The sequence below is a fragment of the Asterias amurensis genome, chromosome 19, assembly GCF_032118995.1.
Source record: "Asterias amurensis chromosome 19, ASM3211899v1".
Lineage (NCBI taxonomy): Eukaryota > Metazoa > Echinodermata > Asteroidea > Forcipulatida > Asteriidae > Asterias > Asterias amurensis.
In genome coordinates, this window is record NC_092666.1 from 10,250,276 (window position 1) to 10,274,916 (window position 24,641).

General features: G+C 36.0%; 2 protein-coding genes across 4 annotated transcripts in view; one reads left to right on the forward strand and one right to left on the reverse strand.

The window, feature by feature from the left end:
- The window catches only part of LOC139951759 (uncharacterized), a 20,686-nt gene extending 15,041 nt beyond the window's left edge, over positions 1-5,645 (reverse strand). For both annotated transcript variants that reach the window (XM_071950838.1, XM_071950837.1), the window contains exon 1: positions 5,091-5,645. The gene's annotated coding sequence lies outside the window, so the exon portion shown is untranslated. The remainder of the gene's footprint in view (positions 1-5,090) is intronic.
- Positions 3,992-23,525, forward strand: LOC139951760 (uncharacterized). Of its 2 annotated transcripts, XM_071950839.1 has the most exons (8): positions 3,992-4,061; positions 4,264-4,301; positions 7,337-7,381; positions 13,569-13,967; positions 16,783-17,025; positions 18,039-18,188; positions 21,426-21,550; positions 21,642-23,525. In XM_071950839.1, exons 4-8 carry the CDS (start codon positions 13,586-13,588, stop codon positions 21,768-21,770), a joined length of 1,029 nt encoding a protein of 342 aa, XP_071806940.1. In that variant the 5' UTR covers positions 3,992-4,061; positions 4,264-4,301; positions 7,337-7,381; positions 13,569-13,585; the 3' UTR covers positions 21,771-23,525. The 2 variants fall into 2 exon arrangements, with proteins under 2 accessions (XP_071806940.1, XP_071806941.1); XM_071950840.1 differs by lacking the exons at positions 3,992-4,061; positions 4,264-4,301; positions 7,337-7,381 and adding an exon at positions 9,157-9,360.
- Positions 23,526-24,641: the final 1,116 nt, after the last annotated feature.

Consider the following 24,641-nt stretch of genomic DNA (forward strand, 5'->3'; position numbering starts at 1 on the left):
TAGATTGTTGTATTTCCTTGTATTTCCACTATCTTGTATTCAAATTGATGGTATACCAGTTCATTCTGTCGACAAAGCGAGAAACCTTGGTGTGACATTTGACAAATCTTTTGCCATGGATAAGTTTGTCAATACAAAATGCCGTTCCGCCTCGTTTGCCCTACACAAGATCGGTCAAATTCGCCAGTTCATAAATAAAACAACAGCAGAAAAGCTCATCCATGCTTTTGTAATTTGTCATCTCGATTACTGCAATAGTCTCATCTATGGATTGCCCGACTCACAGCTCAGAAAACTCCAACTCATTCAAAACTCTGCGGCTCATCTCATCACCCGGTTAAGAAAACGCGATTCAATTACTCCAGCTTTGCAATCTCTCCATTGGCGTCCTATTCATGCTCGCATCATCTTCAAAATTCTCCTTCAAACATTTCAATGCAGTCGTGGAAGTGGACCAACTTACCTGAAAGATCTACTAACTCCATACACTCCTACTAGAAACCTCCGTTCCGCTAACAAAGACACCCTCTTCATCCCTAGAGTTACCACCAAAGCATATGGTCAATGTAGTTTTCAGTTTGCTGCACCTCACTTATGGAACAATCTCCCTCTACACATCAAACAAGCCACTGCGATCTCAAGTTTCAAGACTCTTCTCAAAACACATCTATTCAAATCTTCATATACTTAATTATTCTTTTGTTCTCCTCTGAGCGCTTAGAGACTTTCTTTTGGAGGTGTTATAGGCGCTATAGAAATACGGTTGTTATTATTATTATTATTATTATTATTATTATTATTATTATTATTATTATTATTATTATTATTATTATTATTATTATTATTATTATTATTATTATTATTATTATTATTATTATTATTATTATTATTATTATTATTATTATTATTATTATTATTATTATTATTATTATTATTATTATTATTATTATTATTATTATTATTATTATTATTATTATTATTATTATTATTATTATTATTATTATTATTATTATTATTATTATTATTATTATTATTATTATTATTATTATTATTATTATTATTATTATTATTATTATTATTATTATTATTATTATTATTATTATTATTATTATTATTATTATTATTATTATTATTATTATTATTATTATTATTATTATTATTATTATTATTATTATTATTATTATTATTATTATTATTATTATTATTATTATTATTATTATTATTATTATTATTATTATTATTATTATTATTATTATTATTATTATTATTATTATTATTATTATTATTATTATTATTATTATTATTATTATTATTATTATTATTATTATTATTATTATTATTATTATTATTATTATTATTATTATTATTATTATTATTATTATTATTATTATTATTATTATTATTATTATTATTATTATTATTATTATTATTATTATTATTATTATTATTATTATTATTATTATTATTATTATTATTATTATTATTATTATTATTATTATTATTATTATTATTATTATTATTATTATTATTATTATTATTATTATTATTATTATTATTATTATTATTATTATTATTATTATTATTATTATTATTATTATTATTATTATTATTATTATTATTATTATTATTATTATTATTATTATTATTATTATTATTATTATTATTATTATTATTATTATTATTATTATTATTATTATTATTATTATTATTATTATTATTATTATTATTATTATTATTATTATTATTATTATTATTATTATTATTATTATTATTATTATTATTATTATTATTATTATTATTATTATTATTATTATTATTATTATTATTATTATTATTATTATTATTATTATTATTATTATTATTATTATTATTATTATTATTATTATTATTATTATTATTATTATTATTATTATTATTATTATTATTATTATTATTATTATTATTATTATTATTATTATTATTATTATTATTATTATTATTATTATTATTATTATTATTATTATTATTATTATTATTATTATTATTATTATTATTATTATTATTATTATTATTATTATTATTATTATTATTATTATTATTATTATTATTATTATTATTATTATTATTATTATTATTATTATTATTATTATTATTATTATTATTATTATTATTATTATTATTATTATTATTATTATTATTATTATTATTATTATTATTATTATTATTATTATTATTATTATTATTATTATTATTATTATTATTATTATTATTATTATTATTATTATTATTATTATTATTATTATTGCTTTTTACTAGTTGCTAGCTTTTTATTCACTGTCTAATTATTTTGTTATGCGCTCGAACGTGTACATTCTAAGCAGTATAAATTCAATAAATTATTTATTATTTATTTATTTATTTATTTATCACATTTTAGTTCCCTTAACAGTCGAGGTATCTTCTTGTTTCGGTTTGACATAATTACTGCAAATTTCCAAGAGCATTGCTGTATGTTGTTGAGCTTGTTGAGACGGTCCGTTTAACATTCTGTTCAAATCAGACATTCACTCATGCAGACGTCTGCTACCCACTATTGTGTGTACCATACATTACTGTATACTTGAAAGGTTTGTGCTTGAACTCTGTGTGACGGTTAGACTTGACTCAAGTCCCAATCCCGTGCCATCCCCCGAAAACTAATGTTTTGTGAAGCACGGGTACCAGCTACAAGTTGCATCACCATAACAACACTGCCAAGTGGGTATGTCGAACCATACGTCACTACATAATTAAACTGAAATACAATACATATAATTATAGCCTGTCTTGCGCAAAAGTTCTGATTATTTTCGCCTTTGTAATCACACAAATATGCAGTCATGATAGCTTTTTAAGGAGTGGTTCGACGCATCTACCGTGAGAGGGTGACTTTCCCAAAAACCATAGTGACGTGTTATAAAAACAGCTGACAGTACAACAAAAAAATACAAAAACAAAAAAATGAGTAGTGCAATATTATTTAGTGACGAGGAGCAGAAATATAGCATTTTTATTTTAAAGTCGGAAATCGGTAAGCTTTAAGAAATATGAGTATTTTCCCAAGTTGAAACAAACTGATTTTAAGAATAATGTTACCCCACTGAGGTAATTTATGCCTGGTCAGGGTATTGATAAGGGCCTGTGTCAAAATTTAGTAATGCGGAAAAATGCGAAATCGGGAAGTGATGGTCGTTTTTAACAAATAAGAACCTGTTTTAAACGAGTACAACAACAACAAAAAACTTTAAGTTTTACATTAATTTGTTCGTCACAAAGTTTACATTTTATGGCAAGATTATGGCAGGAATTGTGAACTATGTCTAGGGTAGCCTACTAAGGGCCATGACTTGTCTCACTATTGGTCCCCAAAAGCCCGGTAAGTGTACAAGCTTTAGTAGCATAGGCTGACAGTGCATCGTGAACTGTCATTTCTCCGTCAGAACTCCTTCCCAAAAACTAATGCAGACCAACCTCTTATTTTACTGTTGCGTAATTCCCGTCACCATTTTTAACCGATATAAAAGACAAAGAAGTTTGTACTCACTTTCAAAATACACTTCTAGATCAACTTATTTTGAAGTTTGTTGATTGTTAGCCATAGCGGTAGGGCCGACGCCATAAAACTGTCGCCAACCCCAGAACTCATTTAGCGCGCTTAAAACTGCGAGATTGTTTGGTACGCCAACAGAACTGGCAACCGCCCAAGTCTCATATAGCACTCCAGGCCAAACTTTTGAAAAACACTAACTATGGCTTTTGATTACTTAGTAAACATTCACGCAAACACAATGTACATTTCCCGTGTAGTTCCCAGTCCCAGTTGTCAATGCATATTATTGTATAGTCTTATTTGTCCAAAAAATACCCCTTTGTTACTCACTGTTTGGTCTCCACTACACACGGAAGTATGCTGCATTTTTTTGATAAGAAATATTTCTCATGAGTAACGTATGCTAGTATTATAGCTTCATGGACAGTATGCCGAGAGTGCCACCATGAACCACACCGCGTGTTTGCAAATCTCATTGGCCTTTATCCTCCTGGTAACAAATATTTCGCTGAAATACAAAATACATGCTTGACGTAAGCACATTATAATAATAGCATACATTACTCATGAGTGGAGACCAAACAGTTCGACACTATGAAGATGTGAACATGGGAAGCTTGTGGGAAGATGTACAAAACAGCGATTTCCAAAAGTCGTAACGTTTCATTTTATGTTTTGTTTTTGTTTTTTACCAGAGTTGCTTTTACCTCAAGATTCAAGTTTCGGCATTAAGGTAAGTTTGTGGTCTTCCGGTGGTCACCCACCCATGTACAATTTGATTGCAATTTGATTACAATTAACTTTGCAACGACGTAGTTTTCATCGTCTGATAATGGGACGTTGTGGAAACTTGTTTTAACAAAGTTACCGAACAGTGTTTTGACAGTTCACTGGCATGTGTCGCACGAAGTTAGCGTTGTACTTTAAAATCAATTTAAAGTTTGGGAATAATTATGTCAAATTAAAAAAAGTTAACGGTACTGAGAGAAAAAAAGAGAGAGAAAAAAAGGGGGAAAAAAGGGGGAAACACTTAAAATTTGTGGCGAAATCAGAAAAACGGCTCGAATACTTCGAAAATAACGTCGGTGTCACTAGTAAAAAAATCATTTATGCACAATACACTTAATAGAAATTAGCTTTTATTGTACATAAATTATGATAATAGAAATAATGTTTTACGCTATCTTTTTTTTTTACAAGTGTTATCGACGTTAGTTTTGTACGTCTTCCCACAAGATTCCCATGTTCACATCTTCATAGTGTCGAACTGTTTGGTCTCCACTACACACGGAAGTATGCTGCATTTTTTTGATAAGAAATATTTCTCATGAGTAACGTATGCTAGTATTATAGCTTCATGGACAGTATGCCGAGAGTGCCACCATGAACCACACGTACTCCGTCAGAAACCATTCACATGATCATTACGCGGCTTTGTTTACATGCACACCAACTTAAAAAAAATACTGTTTCCAGAAATCATTTTTCAACCAAATTGAACAACAATAAAGCTTATACTTACATTGCAGTTTACACTTCTACGGATGAATATTTTGAAACGGTTGAACACTAGCCACTGCGCCAAAATAATGGCGCCCACTTCATAATTAGAATAAAGTAGTCCGGAATGTTGTTTACCATCACAAAGTACGAGAATGTAACAAACCCAATACAACAATTTGGCAACATACAAGTTCACTTTGCACAACTACAAAATTTGAAATGAGGCTCGTAGATTTTAGAGCATTTTGGGAATTGAGACTGATTATGGTTTTAGTTGCTTACAATAACATCCAATTTTATATGAATCATATCTCTGGAACCCTATACAAACTTAATAGAAACGGCAATTTTATTGGTCTTGAATATTTACTCCTTCATCCGCTCACTTATTTCATTTTTAGAAAACAATTTTATAGTTATTTAAAGGGTTTGTACGTCCAGTTTGGTTAATTTTGTATCGAGAAATTCCTAAAAATGTACCCGAGTCAGCCGCACATGAGGGCTCTTTTGTTAACAAAACCCGACGGCCGATTGCTTAGTACGAAACGGATTTGGCAAAATGTACATCCCGAGTCCTGACCAAACTGCTGTAAGTTCTTCCAATTTTGTTGCTTCAGATTCCAACTGATGAATAATAATTCAGCATCAATTGGAGCGTGTTTGCAAATCTCATTGGCCTTTATCCTCCTGGTAACAAATATTTCGCTGACAGCTGCCTTGATGTTACTCCCGCTGGAAAGCAATGAGATGAATGCTATAATGTTCGGAGGGTTTTACACGATATTCGCAAGAACTGACTATTCGCACATACTAGTATTCATGCGCCCGAGCCTTAAAATTGTGATTGCGTGCTCGATTTACATAAGGGGATTTCCCATCCAATTTTATACTACGTGTCATCAAAACATAGGCAGCGATGAGGTAGATTGCTGATAAACAAAGCTAAATGGAAATCAGATGGCAACCTTTAACTTTTTGAAATGCACATTCGTTTCGAAATATCCTAATATGAATGATAATAATAAAGACAAGAAAACTCACAAAGCGCAAAACCAACAGCAGAAAGAATCCGCCTCAAGGCGAAGAACAACAGTAAAAGTCTGGACCAGACAAATGCATACAAAGTAATACACAAACAAATAATTTCAGGAATCTAGATAATCATACAGACTGGCAAAAAAGTTGAAACCACCAGTTAAAAAGGAGAGATTTACAAAAGTTAAATGTCAATGTCAAGAATACTGATAAAAAACTGTACAATACTAACAGCATTTTCATTTTACAATGTAAAAAGTACAATAACGACAATTCGAATTTTAACAAAAATACTGCTTCAAGCCATTGGACACTTTCGGTACACAGTATTGTCCAAAGGCTCACACTTCGTGTATCACAACTGATATATAAAATAACAAACCTGTGACAATTTAAGCTCAATCGGTCATCGGAGACGGGAGAAAATAACGGAAAAATCCACCCTTGTTATCGAGACATCGAGAATTGATAATATTATCGTTTTAATATTTTCACAAAAAAGCATTTCATGGTCGAGTAATATTTCAAGAGAAGTCTTTCACCATTACCTTCTGTAAACCGTCCAATTTATTTGTAAATCTGTGAACTTTTAATTTTTGTTCTCTTCAGAAAGTGTCCAATGGCTTTAAAAAGATGAGTCTTAAGACGAGTCTTAAACTAGCAAATGGCAGTTTTGTGTGTCACGTGTACTTTTATTTGCCTTGAGGATGGTCAAAGTTTCCGCCAATTTCAATTTTAGAAAACAATTTTATAGTTATTTAAAGGGTTTGTACGTCCAGTTTGGTTAATTTTGTATCGAGAAATTCCTAAAAATGTACCCGAGTCAGCCGCACATGAGGGCTCTTTTGTTAACAAAACCCGACGGCCGATTGCTTAGTACGAAACGGATTTGGCAAAATGTACATCCCGAGTCCTGACCAAACTGCTGTAAGTTCTTCCAATTTTGTTGCTTCAGATTCCAACTGATGAATAATAATTCAGCATCAATTGGAGCGTGTTTGCAAATCTCATTGGCCTTTATCCTCCTGGTAACAAATATTTCGCTGAAATACAAAATACATGCTTGACGTAAGCACACTATAATAATAGCATACATTACTCATGAGTGGAGACCAAACAGTTCGACACTATGAAGATGTGAACATGGGAAGCTTGTGGGAAGATGTACAAAACAGCGATTTCCAAAAGTCGTAACGTTTCATTTTATGTTTTGTTTTTGTTTTTTACCAGAGTTGCTTTTAACTTCGACCTCAAGATTCAAGTTTCGGCATTAAGGTAAGTTTGTGGTCTCCCGGTGCAATACTTGGTGTGCCTTCAGATGCCTATAATAACAGGCTTAATTTTCAGCTGAAGTCTTTTATTATTTGCGTGAGAAATTACCTCCTTCTTAAAAACTAATCCTGCTCGTTAATCGGCCGTCCAGCTGGAGGTCTCCTATCTTTTTTTCCACTGGTTAGACGGGGGCATTGTCAGGGTATTCTTTTGTTACTCTGCGGTTTTGCGGGTTGTTCGAGCTCCTTCTATTCCTTCCTCCGTGGTCGTACGGAGGCCATACTTTCACACGTGCTGGTCACGCACCCTCCATGTCGGGAGGGGGTATATAGCACGAACTTCAGCTGAAAGTGAAGATAAGTTTTACACATGTATAGGTTTCAATTAATGTTTGTACCAAAATATATTACACAAAAATTTATGGGTGACGGTCATTTATCACCAGGATTTTGTCAACTGTTTCGCCTCCGGAGTCGGAGGTTACTGGTTCAAATCCTGGCCAGGGCAAGCACAGTTTTTGTTACGACTTAGATTTGAAAAAAATAATGGGCGACGGGAATATATCAGTAGGATTTTTTAAGGCTTAACTGATCGAGTTGGTCTAGTGGTAGAACCGTTTGCCTCCGGAGTCGGGTTCAACTCCGTGGCGGGGCCTTTAAAGTTTTTGTTACAACTGAGTGTTAAGAATTTGGATTGATAGTTGTTTATGCAACCTTACGTAAGTCACATTTCACCGGGAAAAAACAGGACGATTATTTTCACACAGGAAGAATATTTCTTAGATCTAAACTTTGGGGAATAAAAAGTGATCTATTTTTTCTATAACCGGAGAACTTCGAAGTTAAACGTTTCTCAAAATGCATACGTCACAATCACGTTCAGAAATAACTTTATCAAAACGTGAAGATTTAACGTTTTCACAACGTTATTATATTACGTCATGACGCGACGTTATCTAGACGTTGACAAAACTCCACACTTATCCGTCCGTACAACGTTAAATAAAAACGTTCTCCCAACATTCAAATAACGTCGTAGCGACGTTCAGGGCACGTTATTATGTTTGCTGGGTATGTACAAATCTGAAAAGGAAAAGGTTAACAAAAAATCTGCAAAGGAAAACGTTAAAGGAACACGTTGCCTTGGATCGGACGAGTTGGTCAAAACAAAAGCGTTTGTAACCGTCTTTTTTTATATACTGCATATGGTTGGAAAGCTATTTTAAAAGTAGAATACAATGATCCACACAAGTTTGCCTCGAAATTGCGTGGTTTTCCTTCTACTGTGCGAACTAACACGGTCGGCCATTTATGGGAGTCAAAATTTTGACCCCCATAAATGGCCGACGTGTTAGTCGACGAGGTAAAAAGAAAACCACGCAATTTTGAGGCATGTTTGTGTGGATCATTGTATTCTACTTTTACAACATCTTTCTACCCATATCCATTTTATAAAAAGACGGCCGATTGCTTAGTACAAAACGGATTTGGCAAAATGTACATCCTGAGTCCTGACCAAACTGCTGTAAGTTCTTCCAATTTTGTTGCTTCAGATTCCAACTGATGAACAATAATTCACCATCAATTGGAGCGTGTTTGCAAATCTCATTGGCCTTTATCCTCCTGATAACAAATATTTCGCTGACAGCTGCCTTGAAGTTACTCCCGCTGGAAAGCAATGAAATGAATGCTAATGTTCGGAGGTGACCTCAGAGGGCGTCTCCATAACGACCTGTGTAATTTGCATGTTTGGGGGTCAAAAATCCACACATGTCGATGTCATAATACACACACACGCCGAGAAACATGGCGGCGACGCATTACGGTCTGGTAGTATTTTTTGCTGATTACCTCAAGGCGATTCGTCGTGGTGAAATTGCCCTGAAATCTAATCATCTGGTGAAGTTTCATTTCGACAATACAACGGGGCAATTCCTTGGAAGTGTTCAAGCTAGTCAGCGAAACAAGAACTACAAAGTAGAGGTGAAGTACCTTCGTTAAAAAAAAAAAAAAGAAATCGCTAACGAACGTGTTTTGTACAATGTTTTTCGATGGTCGCTTCATTTATAGTTACGTTTATCATTTGTTAGCGGATCGTACTTGGGTGCATGTTGGTTTTTCTGCCTCAGGTTTAGCAAAACAAAAATGCTTTAGTTCGAGCCGAAACGTAAATTTTAAGAGCACAATGTTGTTGTTTTTTAAGTCACATTAAACAAAGGATTTCCAAATTGTATTTGTTCGGACTATTTAATACAATTGTAGGATTCAGTCAATGCATAATTTTTAAACAGTGCCAAGCCAAATTTATAGATTTACAGCCTCAGGAAAGACCCTGCTAGGGATGAAACATCAGGCATGAAAGTAAAACTTATACAATGTAGTACATTATTATGATTAGTTATTTATTGTCATGCTTCTATTGAAAACTACTCAGCTGGTACAAATATGTTTTAGATAAATATCGATATCAATAAATGACAAACTCTTTCTGTCTTAATTTAAATATTGATGTCAATATAAGCCAAGTTCTTTGTATCTTATTGAAATATTGATATCAATAAATGCCCAATATTTTGTATCTGATTTAAGCTGCCCCCTTGCCAACTTTTATTTGCTTGGAGGGGGGGGGGGGGTCAAAATTGACGCCAAAAAATCTTCTTGGAATTTGTGTTCGCAAGAATCCAAACTTTATTTTTTTTGTTTTAATATTGTTTGACTAGAAGTGTTTTATTGCCAGTTATATTAAATATTAACCAATCGGACCTCTTGAAATGGAAATATCGAATATTGTAATTGAAAAAACTAATGAAATATGTCCTATACCGGTACTCGCATTCCCCCAAATGAAATACACCACTGATATAACAACCTTAACGAATCAACCTAAATAATTTAATGCCACGTTTTTATTGAATTATGTCAAATTAAAAACAGTTAACAGTATTGAGAAAAAAAGGCGGAGAAAAAAACAAAAACAGGAATGGGGAAATAAGATTTTTGACAAGAAAGGGGGAAACACTTCAAACAATTTTTTGATCGTTATTTAGGCTACTTTACCATTGATACAATTAAATTGTGGCGAAATCAGAAACAAAATAATAATGCTCGAATACTTAACAGTACTTGAAAATAACGTGGACAGTATGCCGAGAGTGCCACCATGAACCACACGGTTGAACACTAGCCACTGCGCCCCAAAAAGTTGCGCCCACATCATATTATAAAAAAGTAGTCCCCAAATTTTCAAAATTTGAAATGAGGCTGATAGATTTTAGAGCATTTCGGGTTGGGGCTTATTATGGTTGAAAGGGCTTACGGACAAAGGTTTTTGTGAGTTTATGTATTGCCCTTTTTCTGTTATGCTTGAGCAGAGAATTGCTAAACATCAGGATAACACATTGGTTTATTTATACGTCTTTTTATAAGTACTATGCAATGTCATCGGCCGCCATATACTGTGTTCAAACGTGCAATTCATTTGTAGTCGTTGGTGTATTTATATGCCTTTGACATCAGTAAACACCAGCCATGTGCTCTCCAGTGAGCTACACAAATGGAGCTCCATGAAAATGCGTAGCGTTGAGAGTTCATTTCATGGGTACAACTTTATTAGTAAAATGAGGATTGTATATTTTAGTTTGGAAAAACAAAGTGGATTGTACATCCAATTCATCCGTGAGACGTTGGCGAAATGGCGACCAAATCAGATTGAGCACAAGTGCACTACATGATGTACAGTACATGTTTATGACCTCTGTGTAGCTCACTTCAAGGTTTTAATGTTTGCAATGTATAACTGCAATTCCCTCCTCTCTCTTATGTAGATGTCTAGATTTAAAATCACAACGATTTCCGGCAGCAAGACTTAACTTGTAAAGTCGTTATTGTTTTCATGTTGTATGCACTGTAAAACGTGTTAAAACAAATATGTACCCACTTTTAAAACAGGAATGTAAGATTATGTCAGCCGTTTATATATTCTGCAAAGGAAAAACACAATTAGGTGAAATAAAGCCCACCGATGTTAAAAGCGGAGCCATTAACAGCTCAACAAGGTGGGCTAGGTGAAATACAGATCAGAACTGATCTTTTGTAAGATATAGTACGTAAGAAAATCATACGGCAATTTGTTGATGCCAGGAATTTATATGAATGTATTAAACAAAATACAATACGCCAATATCGGTGTGAAGCATCTTCCCATCACAATACGCACCTCAATTTCACTGCCTATTTTCAAGAAAACACTTAAAAAACATCTTTTTCCTTAGTGTCTGTTTATTGCTTTATTATTCATCTGCATTGCTATTGTTCGTTTAAAGCGCTGTGGTCTAAATGAAATGGCGCTATATAAAAACCCATTGTATTGTATTGTATTGTATTGTATATAAGCATACACACTTACACGCACAAATGAGTTATGTTTATTTTGATGAAAGGTGCAGCCGTAAGCAATCGTGCTTTATGTAAAATATAAATGATGTGCAGTATTACAAAAAGAAGGAATAAGAAAGAAAATCGCCCCGATCACAGTCAAAATATCAAATATTATAATGTTATCCGACATTCGAACTGATGACATGTTGACCCGGACTAATTTAAAATAATGTTCTATTGGGTTTTAGTGTGGTTTTTTTTGGTCGGTATATTGAGATAAAATAAATAAATGAGAGGTTTTACTCGTAAGATTTGTTTCCTTTAACTGGAAATCACCAACAGGCTGATTTGGTTCTGGAAATTCCCACTTTGAGAAACTGAAAATGCAACTCCACCGAATCCAAGTTGTGTTTAGCTATTGAATTTATTTTTCGTGTTGACAAGAGACGGTCGTGTTGCCTTTTGTGACCTCTATGCCGATTCATCTTGTTCTCTCGCCGCCTGATGTCCCAACACATCTTTGTTGTTTCACCTCTATGTTCCGAAACCCCTTTGTCCTGTCATGTTTCGCAAAAATATGTCTGAGTTATGGGTTTTATTATTATTCTTTGTAGTCTCTCCTCTCTTTCTATAGTTCTGTTGATACTATTTTTTAAATGCCTTTGATTATTTTTCACAGAACTCTGGTAAGTACTGAGTGTACTATGCTAATATTCAAGACACATCGGTGTATATGGGTAAAAACCAAAACGAATATTCTTTATCCCCGATGCAAATTAGCATATAATATACTAAATCGTTTGCAGTACCCGCTGCTAAAACATAGGATGTAACGTCGGTTGATTGAAACAACGTTTTATTTCTGAGTTATTTCTTTATTGTTCAACTTCTTCAACATACAATTATCTTATGCCACTGCCTTGCACTATTACAACTGCCTTGCCACGTCAACTATAGGGTCAAAAACACAGACAACAATTATTAAACAATATTTGTCTAACAACTTCAAAACGCCTATGCGAAAAACCAACAAATCCAGGAAAAATTTGGAATTACATAAACTGGCCACGAGAGGGCGCTGTTGCCTACAGCTCAAATAAAGTTATATAAAACAGGCCCTAACTATAATTACCAAGCACCCCTGGCATGAAATTAACTACTTACGACTAACCCATTACAGGAAACCCTCCCAAAACCTATGAATATACTGGGAAGAGAACCCATAAAATGTCCCAAGTCCACCTAGCCTAACGTACATGAAACGCTCCCGTAATGGCATGACCTAGATTACAAAAAAATACGAAACTATCCCAAAATAAACGTACCCCATTTAAACCCAAGAATAACCACCCAAATCACCAATAATCACAGCAATACCAACAATGATACATTACCAATGCCTAAAATGTCCTCTTACCGCTGGTTTGGGATCCAGGTCCTCAAAATCTGAACACAAAAAAAACTTAATGAAAAAACGCGTGGCCCTCAATTGTCCAAATTATTAAACTTATCCAACTCGCAACATAGGATTCCAGGGATTCAAACTGCCTCTAGATATCGGTCAATCTCGGTGGTCTAGTTGGTATGACACTGCTCTATAATTGCAAAGGTCGTGGGTTCGAATCCAACCCGAGTAATTTTATGCCTGTTATAACGTCGAACTTTGTTTGCCGACGTCTGCACGTCCAACGTTCGTTAGACGTTTTAGTAAGGGAACTCTACGTCCTATTTCTCGTACCGTTCAAACTAATTGTTTTAGTTTTATTTTTGGAGCTCAACATTTTTTGTTCTTTATTAATACTATTTTTTAACAGGATATTCATCATCAGTCATGATTGGGATAGTAGTATTCGTCGTCACTCTCTGTGCTGCATGCACCAGTGGCATCTCTCCGAGGCGCTTTGAATTTGAGAGAGGCACTAAAGGGGTTGTACCTTGTCCTGCTATGGTGGATAGAGGCTATGCGGCAAGTGACACTGAAGCGATATACTGGTATTTCTTACCGAAGGGAAGCTCGCATTCCCCGGAAAGTATAATAACATATTTCCACGGAGTTACTACCCATCAAATCAGTAATACTGAGCGGTATGACATTCAAGATACTTCGTTGGTGATCACCAACGTAACTGTGTCAGCAGAAGGCACATATAGCTACAGATATGTTCCGTGGGATAAAGCACCTGAAGATGGATCAGTTGAAGTTTCTGAAAAGGGTGAGTAACCAAATTCGGTTCTTATACTTATAATAATAACGGGTTCTTATATTATAGCGCTTTATGACACCCCTCGTGGCGTATTAAAGCGCTCTGTATATACCTGAAAGAGTGGAGCCAAGTGTTGAAAACTTGTATGAAAACATTATTTCTAATCTAGCACATTGTAATGGGTTATAATGTGATGCGGTGCATAATGCTGTCGATCACGCCAGTATGACTCGTTCTTAAACGTCCGTTTAAAACCTTGCAGGGTCGTTGCCTTCGGCTCGGGCCTTTATCGCACGGCCGCCGACCCTGCCGGCTGTAAACGTACGTTGAAGAACTCGTCGCTACCCTTTTATTCCCATATTAATTAATGGTAGTTTAATACTGAGAACGATTATAAATATAGGTTTTCTCGGTCAAATTCGACAAAAATGAGCAGCCAATTTCATTTTCATGCGTTCGAATTAAAACCGTTTTACCTTTCCAGTTGTTACTGCATTTCAAATTCAGACTTCGGCCATTTAATTTCGTTTTGAGGCATTCGAGTTCCTTTAACACTTTAGTAGAATTCGATTTCGCGCGAATTAGAAAAGCTTGGTGGTTAATAATTGGCTGCTCATTTGCCGCAATTGACCGAGAAAGAGCAGACAATTTAACCACCAAGCTATTCTTTTTCGCGCAAAATCGAATGCTGCTCAAAAGGGTCATTCGATTTCGTTTTGGGATTTAGTCAAACGTAATGTTGCGTCATTCGAATTAACAAAATAATTATTCAATTTAACAGTTCATCAAAGCAGCATTCAAATTCGCAAACGCTTCTGGAGGCGTGTGTGTCACGAAAAAGAATGCTGCTATGCTAAATTGAACAGAGTGCTTATAAGGAATTTGACTCGACCCAAAACTGAGTTTGAAACACAGTACACTGCAAATCTAGTTGGTCAAAAATTGCCCATTTTGTTTGCCCAACGTTGGTTCAAATATCAACTGGCTACATAATTGGGCATAATTTAACCAACAGTGGTTGGGCAACAACGTTTATCCAATAGTTGGGCAAACAGTTTGACAAAACATATTGGTCAAATCATTTTACCCAAAAGTTGGGTAATATTTTTTGACTAATAGTTGGACAAGTTTGTTTACCATTATGTTGGTTAAAATGTTACCCAATAATGTAGTCAATTGATATTAGAACCAACGTTAGGCAACCGTGTTGGGCAAAGGTTGTTACCCAACAAAAGTAGCAATGATTGAGTATTTTTGTTGGTTACTCCTTTGTTCAATTGTTGGTTAGGCCAAAAAATAAAAAAATACGTTGATCGTCCGGATTTTTTCAAAAAGAGGAAGATGAGTGCCCTTTTTTTTAAAACGTAAAATGATGCAACTAAACGGCAACCGTGTTGGGCAAAGGTTGTTACCCAACAAAAGTGGCAATGATTGAGTATTTTGTTGGTTACTCCTTTATTCAATTGTTGGTTAGGTCAAAAAAAAAAAAAAATACGTTGATCGTCCGGACTTTTTTCAAAAAGAGGAAGATGAGTGCCTTTTTTTTAAACGTAAAATGATGCAACAAAAACTTCAATTCGGAAAGGGCATTTAATTTGCGGTACTCTTTCCACTCTGCATTCATCTGATATGTGCAGTCTATAATGTTTTTAGCCAGTCATTCCTCTTCACTTCTGCTTCAACTTCTGCTTTGTTGTATCTGCTGGAAGCTGGGCAGCGTAGTATTTTTCGATCTGATGAGGTAAATGTATGTCAGAAGTAACCTGGTAAAAGAGTCAGCAATCAACAGTGTTCACTGCTTTGTTTCCCTTTTTTTTTTTTTTTTTTTAATTATAATTTCCAAATTATATTGGCTGTATATAATTTTGACAAGATAACTGAGCCCGATCAAAAAGTCTGGAACACAACGGATTCAATCTAACCCTTGTCTTTCGATCGTTAACGACAACGGACTGTGCAGCCATTCCCCCACTACACGGGAGTAAACATCAATCTATGCATGGTGGGCTCCGTCCTACTTTACTTCTGAAAACTAAACTGTGTTCCTACACATGAATCAGTGTATTCTATGGGTATACCTTTAAATATTGGTCGTTGTTAGCATCTTACCTATAATGTTTCAGAGAAGCACTCCATTCCCTAATCTCGAAGAGTATTTTTGACAGCCAGCCGCCATGATGTTGCTTGTGTGTGTATGTGTATGGCCTATTATACTACTACATATACAGTACGAACATTGTACTTGCAATAATAAAATGCGCACCGGGAACTTTGCCCAACAACCAGAAAGCTTTGTGCACAACACCATTGGTAACTGTGGTAATTTTGACCAACTTATCGGGCAAATCTTGCCCAACTACAATAATAATACACATTGGACCAATCAGTTAACCAATAATTTTGTCAACTTTGCCCAAGCGTGTTGGGCAACGGTTTTGTTTAACCAACGTCCATTATTTTTGACCAACAAATTAGTAATGCATTTACCCAACACATTTTTTGACCAACAAATTTGCAGTGTAACAACTGGAAAAACAAAACAGCTTTTATTCGAACGCATGAAAATTAAATTGACTGCTCATTTGCCGAATTTGACCGAGAAAACCTATACTTACTGTTGTTTAACAATATTTTATTTCCTCTTTTTTGTAAGATGTGAGCGAAATTGGCGAATGTTGGGCAAATCATTCGTAATCTTATTCCATCTTATAATTGTTGGCTAATCAAAATATGTTGCAATTTTACCTTTGAAGTATTTATTCCTAAAACTGAGTTGGAAACATATTTCATGATTACACCCATTTCAATTATATTGTCCTTTCAGTTTCCTGCAAATCAAAACGCCCCAAGGTTTCTCTGTATATCGACGATCAACTGTCATGGGAAGGTACAGATTCATCCAACACAGTTGAAGTGCTATCCGACAGAGCTGAACTCAACTTGACATGCAGAGTAGAACATGCTAAGCCGGCCATTAACATCAGTTGGTTCGTCTGGTTTCCAGTTTTAAAAAGATGGGAGGAAATTCCGGCCAAACCTCGTGTTCAACCTGCTTCCTGCGAAACCGGTTAGTTTTACCTGCCAAACAGAACATTTCTTGCTGCTGGCCAATCCCATGTTCAGAATTAGTGCAGCAGCCGATTTCACGAAACGCTAGGATTAATCCTATCTCGTGTTTAATAGGACGAGTAACTCGTCCTAACTGGGGATGGGTTCAATGCGTCCTGACGTCTAATAAGTATACGGAACTTAACTCGTCCTAAAAAGTCCTACGATTAATCCTTAGTTAGGAAAAGTTAGGTGAAATCGATGGCAGATTCTTGTAATGTAGTACCAAGTTTTTGTCATTTTGTTTTTAACTTTAAAGTTGAAGGAGAGACGATCATCCATTCATTTTTATCTGCAGGCTGGATTGACAAATAAATCAATGTTTAGTAGAAACTCGCATTTGTTCGTGCTTGGTAGTTGTCTTCTGACCCCAGATTCTGAAAAAAAATAATAAAAAAATCATTGAACTTTTGTTTTGTCTAACGTCTCTCGTGTAAGTTTTTCTTACAGTTCACAGGAAAAAGGCCGGCTCACACTACGACGAATGTTACGGTTGAGTTGTTTCCCGATCATGGCCATTTGCGACAATTTTAAAAACTGTAAACTAAATTTTGGCTTAAAACCAATTAATTTGATTCACCAATACGTCATCGTCGCCACAACCCACCGTCAGTTACCGTTCCTTGGAGTCAGCCAATCAACTGACAGCCGTCTGACCCCGTTCCTGGTTACCAGGCTCCGTCAAGACAACGTCCAGTTTTGCCCGCTAGACCCACTTCCCGGCCGCAGCCATTCCCCGTTTGCCGTTGTCTGTCGCTGACGGTCATTCCCGCCCGTCAGCAAATTTTGGTTTTCCGTTGTTGCCATCGCTTTGCCGCCAACGTTTTGGGATTTTCACGTCCGTCGTCTTTCGCTTGGCCTGTGCCGCTACTATTTGAGCCATTCTTTATTAGCAGCTTTATGTTTTTTTTTTCTTACCGAGCAAGTTATTATTTGTATTTTGAATTAAATCCATTTTGTTTCTTTTCTTAGAATGTTTCTTTGTAAACGGCACGTTTAACTCCGATGTGACATTCAAGGCATCACTTGAAAGAAACAACTTAACCCTCAAGTGTGTAGCAAACAACAGTATCCTTGAAGACATCGAAGTGACCATCAAAACTCAAAATGATATTGTGACTGGTAGGTATTACAGGGCGTATCTACGATTTTTCAAAGATGGGATGCGTGCAACCTTAGTTGTCAAGGAAAATGGTTCAGAAATCCCGAAAGAGTCACTTGACAATAAAGCTCACACAGAGGAAGCTTTTTGTCAAGTTGGCAATTTCAATTTCAAACTCTCACAGAAAAACGCTGGTTGAAATCTACCAAAAACTTGAAGATCCAAGTTGCCCAAATTAGGCCAGGGTCGATTTCATAAAGAGTTAGGACTCGTCTTATCTCGAATTAGGACGAGCAACTCGTCTTAACTTAGGATTAATCTTAAGGTCCGCATTCTACAGTGCAGGGTTGGAACTCGTCATAAGTCCCAAGATTAGTCTTAAGTTAGGAAGAGTTTTGTGAAATCGACGGCTGGTTGATAATTTATTAGTTTGTTTGTGGGTTCACATTGGCTTGCCCTGCTCGGTTTAGAATTAAATTCAGAATTAATGATTACTTACAAAAACATTATACTTGTTCTCTAGCCCACCGTCTTTACGTCAGCTTGTTTCTGTCTCAGGCCCTGTTCAGTCACTGCTTTTGCAATTCCGGTGACGGTATTTTTCTTAATCGCCCTCTTGGGGATCGAGCTTTTGAATAGGCGTGAGATCTTTTCTTCCACGGTAAAAAAAAACGCCCTTAATATCCCACCCGATGTATTAAAACCAGGTGAGCAGTTAGACCGGTTCGGGTCTAAGTTAGTACGCTGTCTGAACATACCCTATAGTTAGTACGCTGTCTGAACATACCCTATGGGTATGTTCAGACAGCGTACTAACTTAGACCCGAACCGGTCTAACTTTTACGAGCAGCGGGGGGTGGTCGTAAAAATAAAAACCCATTGCGTTCAGACAGCACAGAGTTAAACCCGATCCGGTTTATCTTCGGTTTTAAGAGGTCAAAGTAGACGCGACCCCGTTGCTCTAACATCCGGTTATATTCATCAGATTCACGCACAGAGTATGCCGAGATACCGAGTGCCCCATGCCCTGGATGATCAGACAGGGCATAATTATTTGATACAAATGGCTCAATCGAACGCGGTAACAGTTTTACCGTTGGGAGGATATGGGCACTTAAAACAAACATGAACACGACTCGAAATTATTTTAAACAAACAAAATATTAATACAAACCGCCGAGAAAACTCACCAAAATATTGTCCATATTCCATGAAACAGAACACGTTTCATTTTTGTGTTTTGTTTTATACCACTGTTTCCGATTTAATAAATACTTTTAGTTTGTACTTCAATCGATTGGAAGTTGCGATCTCTCAAAAGCTGGTGCCGCGATTTTTATTCCGATTCGTTCATAAACACAACTACACACGTGCAAGTTACGACATGTACTTTGCAGTATTTTCCCAACTTCCCAACAACGTGTTGATATTGCTGGCGTAGGGAATTTCCCCTACACACAGCCTCGCGCCCACTGCAGTTCATTCTCGTACTACTAGATTGAAAGTACAGCACGCTAGTAACGGTGACGGCAATAGAAAGGCACATCCACGGGATCGATGATGGATAACTATGGGATATCAGAGAGTGATCACTATGGGATGGCAGAGCTGTACATGTGAGAAGCAATACAACATATGCTTCTTCGCTGCGCTCGTAGTATACGCATAAAAAAACCAGTTTCAGTTTATTGTAGGACACTCAACAAAAAAAAGCTTGGAAAATATAATTTTGTTTCAGAACTTAATAAATCATGGGCGTGGGCCTGTGTTAAACTGCATACACTGATCGAGAGGGTTTCGCCAACTCGGTAAGCGGCAAGAAAGTAATATAAATACTCGGTGCTTTTCAGCATCAGAGGCAACAGAAACCGTATACAAGCACTCCGGGTCCCGGGCGTGTGCATTGAACCACACAATGGGTCGTCCGTTGTGAGTTAAAACCGGATGTCATTCTGTCCACACGCAGTGTTAAAAGATAAACCCGAACCGGTTTAGACTTAGACCGTCTCGCTGGACGGTTTAAGTTTTGGGGTTTAAACCCGATCCGGTCTAACTTTATTTGCGTTCACACGCACAAAAGTTGAACCCGAACCGGTCTAAGTGGACTTAGACCAACTTTAGTACGGCGTGTGAACGACCTCTATAGAGATGCTTAGCACAAAAAATTGCTAAGCATGAAATTTCTTCCTTGATAAAAAGAGGATTACCAACCGAATTTTCATTTTGTCTTTAATACCTAGTTTTTCTAGTTACTGGTATTCAGCTGTTGTATGCTTATCTTGAAAATCACGTAGAAATTTGGTTGGGAAATTCTGTCTTTATCAAGGCAAACATTTCAGGCTAAGCAAATTGTTGTGCTTAGCAGTTCTATGAAAATGGACCCAGGTGTACTGGCCCGCTTCAAGCTGTTCCCTTTTGGGCCATTGTTGTCCAGACCACAACCACGGCTACCCTCCTGAAACCAAACAATAGACACAACCTTAATCCCAATGAGTCAATAATCTAGGGATGTTCTTTTACTGGTAAACTTAGCAAGGCTGATAACCCCGATGTTTTTTTTTTAAATCTGTTTGGATGACTTTATATTACAAGCTTTTTATTAACTATGCTACTATTGTTGCAGCCCCACCCCATATAAGTACAGTGATGTATCGTACTGTATTAAGGAACACGTTGCCTTGGATCGGTCGAGTTGGTCTAACCCCGTCCGGTCGGCCATTTTATGGATTCAACATTTTGACTCCACAAAATGGCCGACCGTGTTTCTTCGCGGCGTAAAAGGAAAACCGTGCAATTTCGAGTAATACTTGTATTGATCATTATATTCTGCTTTTAAAATATCTTTCTAACCATAGGCATTTCATAACAAACGGTTTCAAACGCTTTTCAAAGACCAACTCGTCCGTTCCTTTAATGTTAATGATTTTTTGTTATAAAAATGTATTTTTTTTTACCGTATCGGAAGACCTGATAGATCAATTGTGTTATCTATTTTATGGATTGTGGTATTTTCTCGGTTTTTGCCAATTTGTGTGTGCTTATTTTTGGGGTTTCAGGTTTTAGCTTTTTGATTATTTTCTCATTGCGTAATGGTTTGTTGTTGATTATTTTGGTAGGCCATTGTGTACGATTTATGGAATGGCCGTAATGTAAAGTAATGCACTATAATAAACAGTACTGACCTCTTTTTTCTATCCCCCTTTATAAGACAAAAGTTCCAGTTACCTCAATAATAATAATATTGTTGTTTGTTTCAGCTAACCCACAAGAAGTCACAGATCGTGCCAATTCTGGCTTGAATGAACCAGCGACGCCGATGACAAACCCCACTAATGGAATAGGTACCTTGACCATTCTGGTGATTGCTACGGGCTTATTGATGGTAGGTTGTACATGCAGTTTTATTCATTATTGTTGCTTATTTCATGCATGGTTTAAAAGTAAAATAAAAGTTTCACCTTTCTTATTTTCAGAACTTAGTGCTGGTGGCCGTATTTTTACTTTGGAGGCACAGGTTTTTGAAGCAGTTGAACAAGAATCCAAGACACCACGAAGAACTAAAGACGAGAAACTTGGTAGACCTAAGGGTTGATATGAAGTAAATTCTTTATAAAAAATAAAGAAGCGGGAAAACAATTCGAGAAACAACAGTCTGTTGAAAAGGGTAAGTAATTATTAGCCAGGAAGTCTTGGATAGCATAGAGCCGCTTGACTTTGCTAATTGAATAATAGTAACTCCGGGTAATGCGTGTACAGTCCGATGGTCAAATTACTGTGGGGTAAATAAAGGGGAATAAATAATGGGAGGGATTGTTGATCGGACAATAGACTGTGCAGGTCTCGCGAGAAATTGAACTTCCGAGACCATTGTGGTCCCAACCTAATGGAGTTTTACGTTGGGGAGATTTTGTTCTGTCAATAATTTTAGTTTAACATAAGTTATGACTCTAAAAAGTGAATATGTTCTTGGGAATGTAAAAATAAGTGATTAAAAACAGAAAAGTAAAATCAATTCAAGAAATTAACGAAGAAAACTAAACAAAAAAACTTGACCTCCAGTTTCCGGTTTACTCTAAACAATTAAGAATATTACCCAATTGACGTTCCCATTATCGCTGAACCTATGTGATGATCGCACCAATTGGACGTGATTCACAAACGGGGTTTATTAGAAAAACCATCCAGGTCGATGTCGAACAGCGATCCTCGTCCCGATAAATGTATAATGTTTACGTTAATTTAAACAAAACAATTATTATGTACACGAATTAAAATAATAATTATACAAAAAGTACGTTAAAAAAAATAATCTTTAAGAATTTTTTAACAAATCACAATTTCAATACAATTTGGTTTTGTACAAAAATATACTTTTTTCGAATTAAGTTCTCGTTTTCGCTACGTGCGAGACTTGCACAGTCTATTAGCCCTATATAGGACTATTTCTCTGTACACAGGAACAGAGTCCTAACTATTGAGGCCCGTTTCTGGGGCGGAAACATTTCACAGCTTCATAACTTAAATCTTACCTGCATCAAGCCACTAATTTCAACAGATTCACGTTCCATGGCGGCATACTTTTTTCTGCGGTGGGTTTTGGTCCTCATATTTTCCTCACAAATCCGTCATTTTCGTGAAATAATGCAGCTTCCAATGTTAAAAAATTCCCGTTTCGATCGTTTTCTCACAGTGTTGTCTGTTGTCGTGCGTACGCGTATACATTCGCGTACAAGACGCATGATGCAAGCTTAGACGCATGAATTTTTGGTCACCGTATCTTGACTGCATAGCGTTAACAACACAATTCAAAGTTTGCCCGTTGTGCGTCTTGCGTACATACACACGGCAGACTGTGAGAGTACGAACAAAAATGGGAATTCATTAACGTTGGGAGCTGCATTATTTCATGAAAATGACGGATTTGTGAAGAATATATGACGATCAAAACCCACCGCAGAAAAACATATGCTGTCATGGAATGTGAATCTGTTGAAATTGGTGCTTTCTTGCAGGTAAGATTTGAGTTATGAAGCTGTGAAAATTTTCCGCCCCAGAAATGTACCCTGATATGTCCAGGACGTCACTGCAGTACAAAACGAAAGTGTAAGGCCGCCAGGGCTAATCGGACAATGAGATCTCTGAGACTTGGTGTGTGTTGTATGGGCAACTAAAGGTATGATGGTTAGAACTGGTTTTACGAATGGAAGGAAGTGAGGATGGAAAGTAACAACTAAAAGAACAAACTAGCATAAAAAAGGGAATCAGTGTGCGGTGAAGAGGTTTTCAACTATAGTGGTTTAAACCACTAGTTGAAAACCGATTCAACACACTTGACTTCCCATTCACAAACACCTTTTCGGTCAAAAAATATCAACACTTATGGTCAAAAAGTAAAATAAATGCAAACATTTTACATTTTCAAAGATTTCTTTCAACACAACACCCCTCGAGCTATGAAATGGCCCAGTCAAGGCCCTCGGGTAAACAATCTTATAAGGGAATGCTGTGCGCGTCGCGCGTATCACGTGATGTGGCACAACTGTTTCAGCATAGACCTTTTCGCAAATACTGGGGCGCGCGCGTAAAGCTTGGAATTAGGTGCATTGTGGTCTAGCTGATTACAAATTTGATTCATATGTATCCCACAATGCACCTCATTCAACAGTCTGCGCTTGCGCATTGGTATTTGCGATAAGGTCTATAGATATATAATTAATAACTATACCTCATACATATTCATGACAGAGAGTCGAGTTCTCATTGGTCCATTCATCATAACGTGTCAGGTGTTAAATTTGCTAACCACCAAGCGCGCACGTGATTATTCACGCAAGTAGTAAATGCGCATGGCAAGTAATAGTTCCCCGGGAGCTATTCTACTAGTCATGCGCACTTCCATTGCGCGACGTCATCCCCGGGCACTATTGATCGTGGCACCGTTTTGTATAGACGCACGAACAGCACTCTCTTAGCGACATCCAACACATGAACAAACTTATCATGTGCATTTTGTTTCACAATAATCATTTTCTCTTGCTCAAAACTCATGTTCCGGTAACTGAATATGTATGAAGTATAGTAAAACAAATATAACATGGTTTACTTCGGGTAACTAGTCGACGAGCTCCTCTCGGTATTGGAAGTTGACAAACTTCGCCTCTGGAACTAGTTTGTCAGCTTCCAATACCTCGGGGAGCTAATATCGACTAGTCACCCTCAAACCATGTTATATTTGTATAATAACTAGATCGACCGCAACGTGTATCATGAACAAAAATAGAAATGTTTTTGTACGGCTTAATGGCGCGTGTGTACGCGCGGCCGATCTAGGTATTATATTCTATATCTATGTGTTTCAGCTGTTGAAGCAAGTTCGCATGTCACGTCCATGTTTCAACACTTTTTTACTGGTCATAAACAAAGGTTTGTACCCACCCTAGTGACGCGCTCTACACCACAAGGAATAGCGAAAC

Excerpts from the sequence above, each read along its gene's own strand:
- LOC139951760 (XM_071950839.1), top strand. The coding sequence starts at position 13,586 with ATGATTGGGATAGTAGTATTCGTCGTCACTCTCTGTGCTGCATGCACC. Across the intron at positions 17,026-18,038 it reads ACCTGCTTCCTGCGAAACCG|AATGTTTCTTTGTAAACGGC; the intron begins GTTAGTTTTACC and ends TTCTTTTCTTAG. Across the intron at positions 21,551-21,641 it reads TTGCTACGGGCTTATTGATG|AACTTAGTGCTGGTGGCCGT; the intron begins GTAGGTTGTACA and ends TCTTATTTTCAG.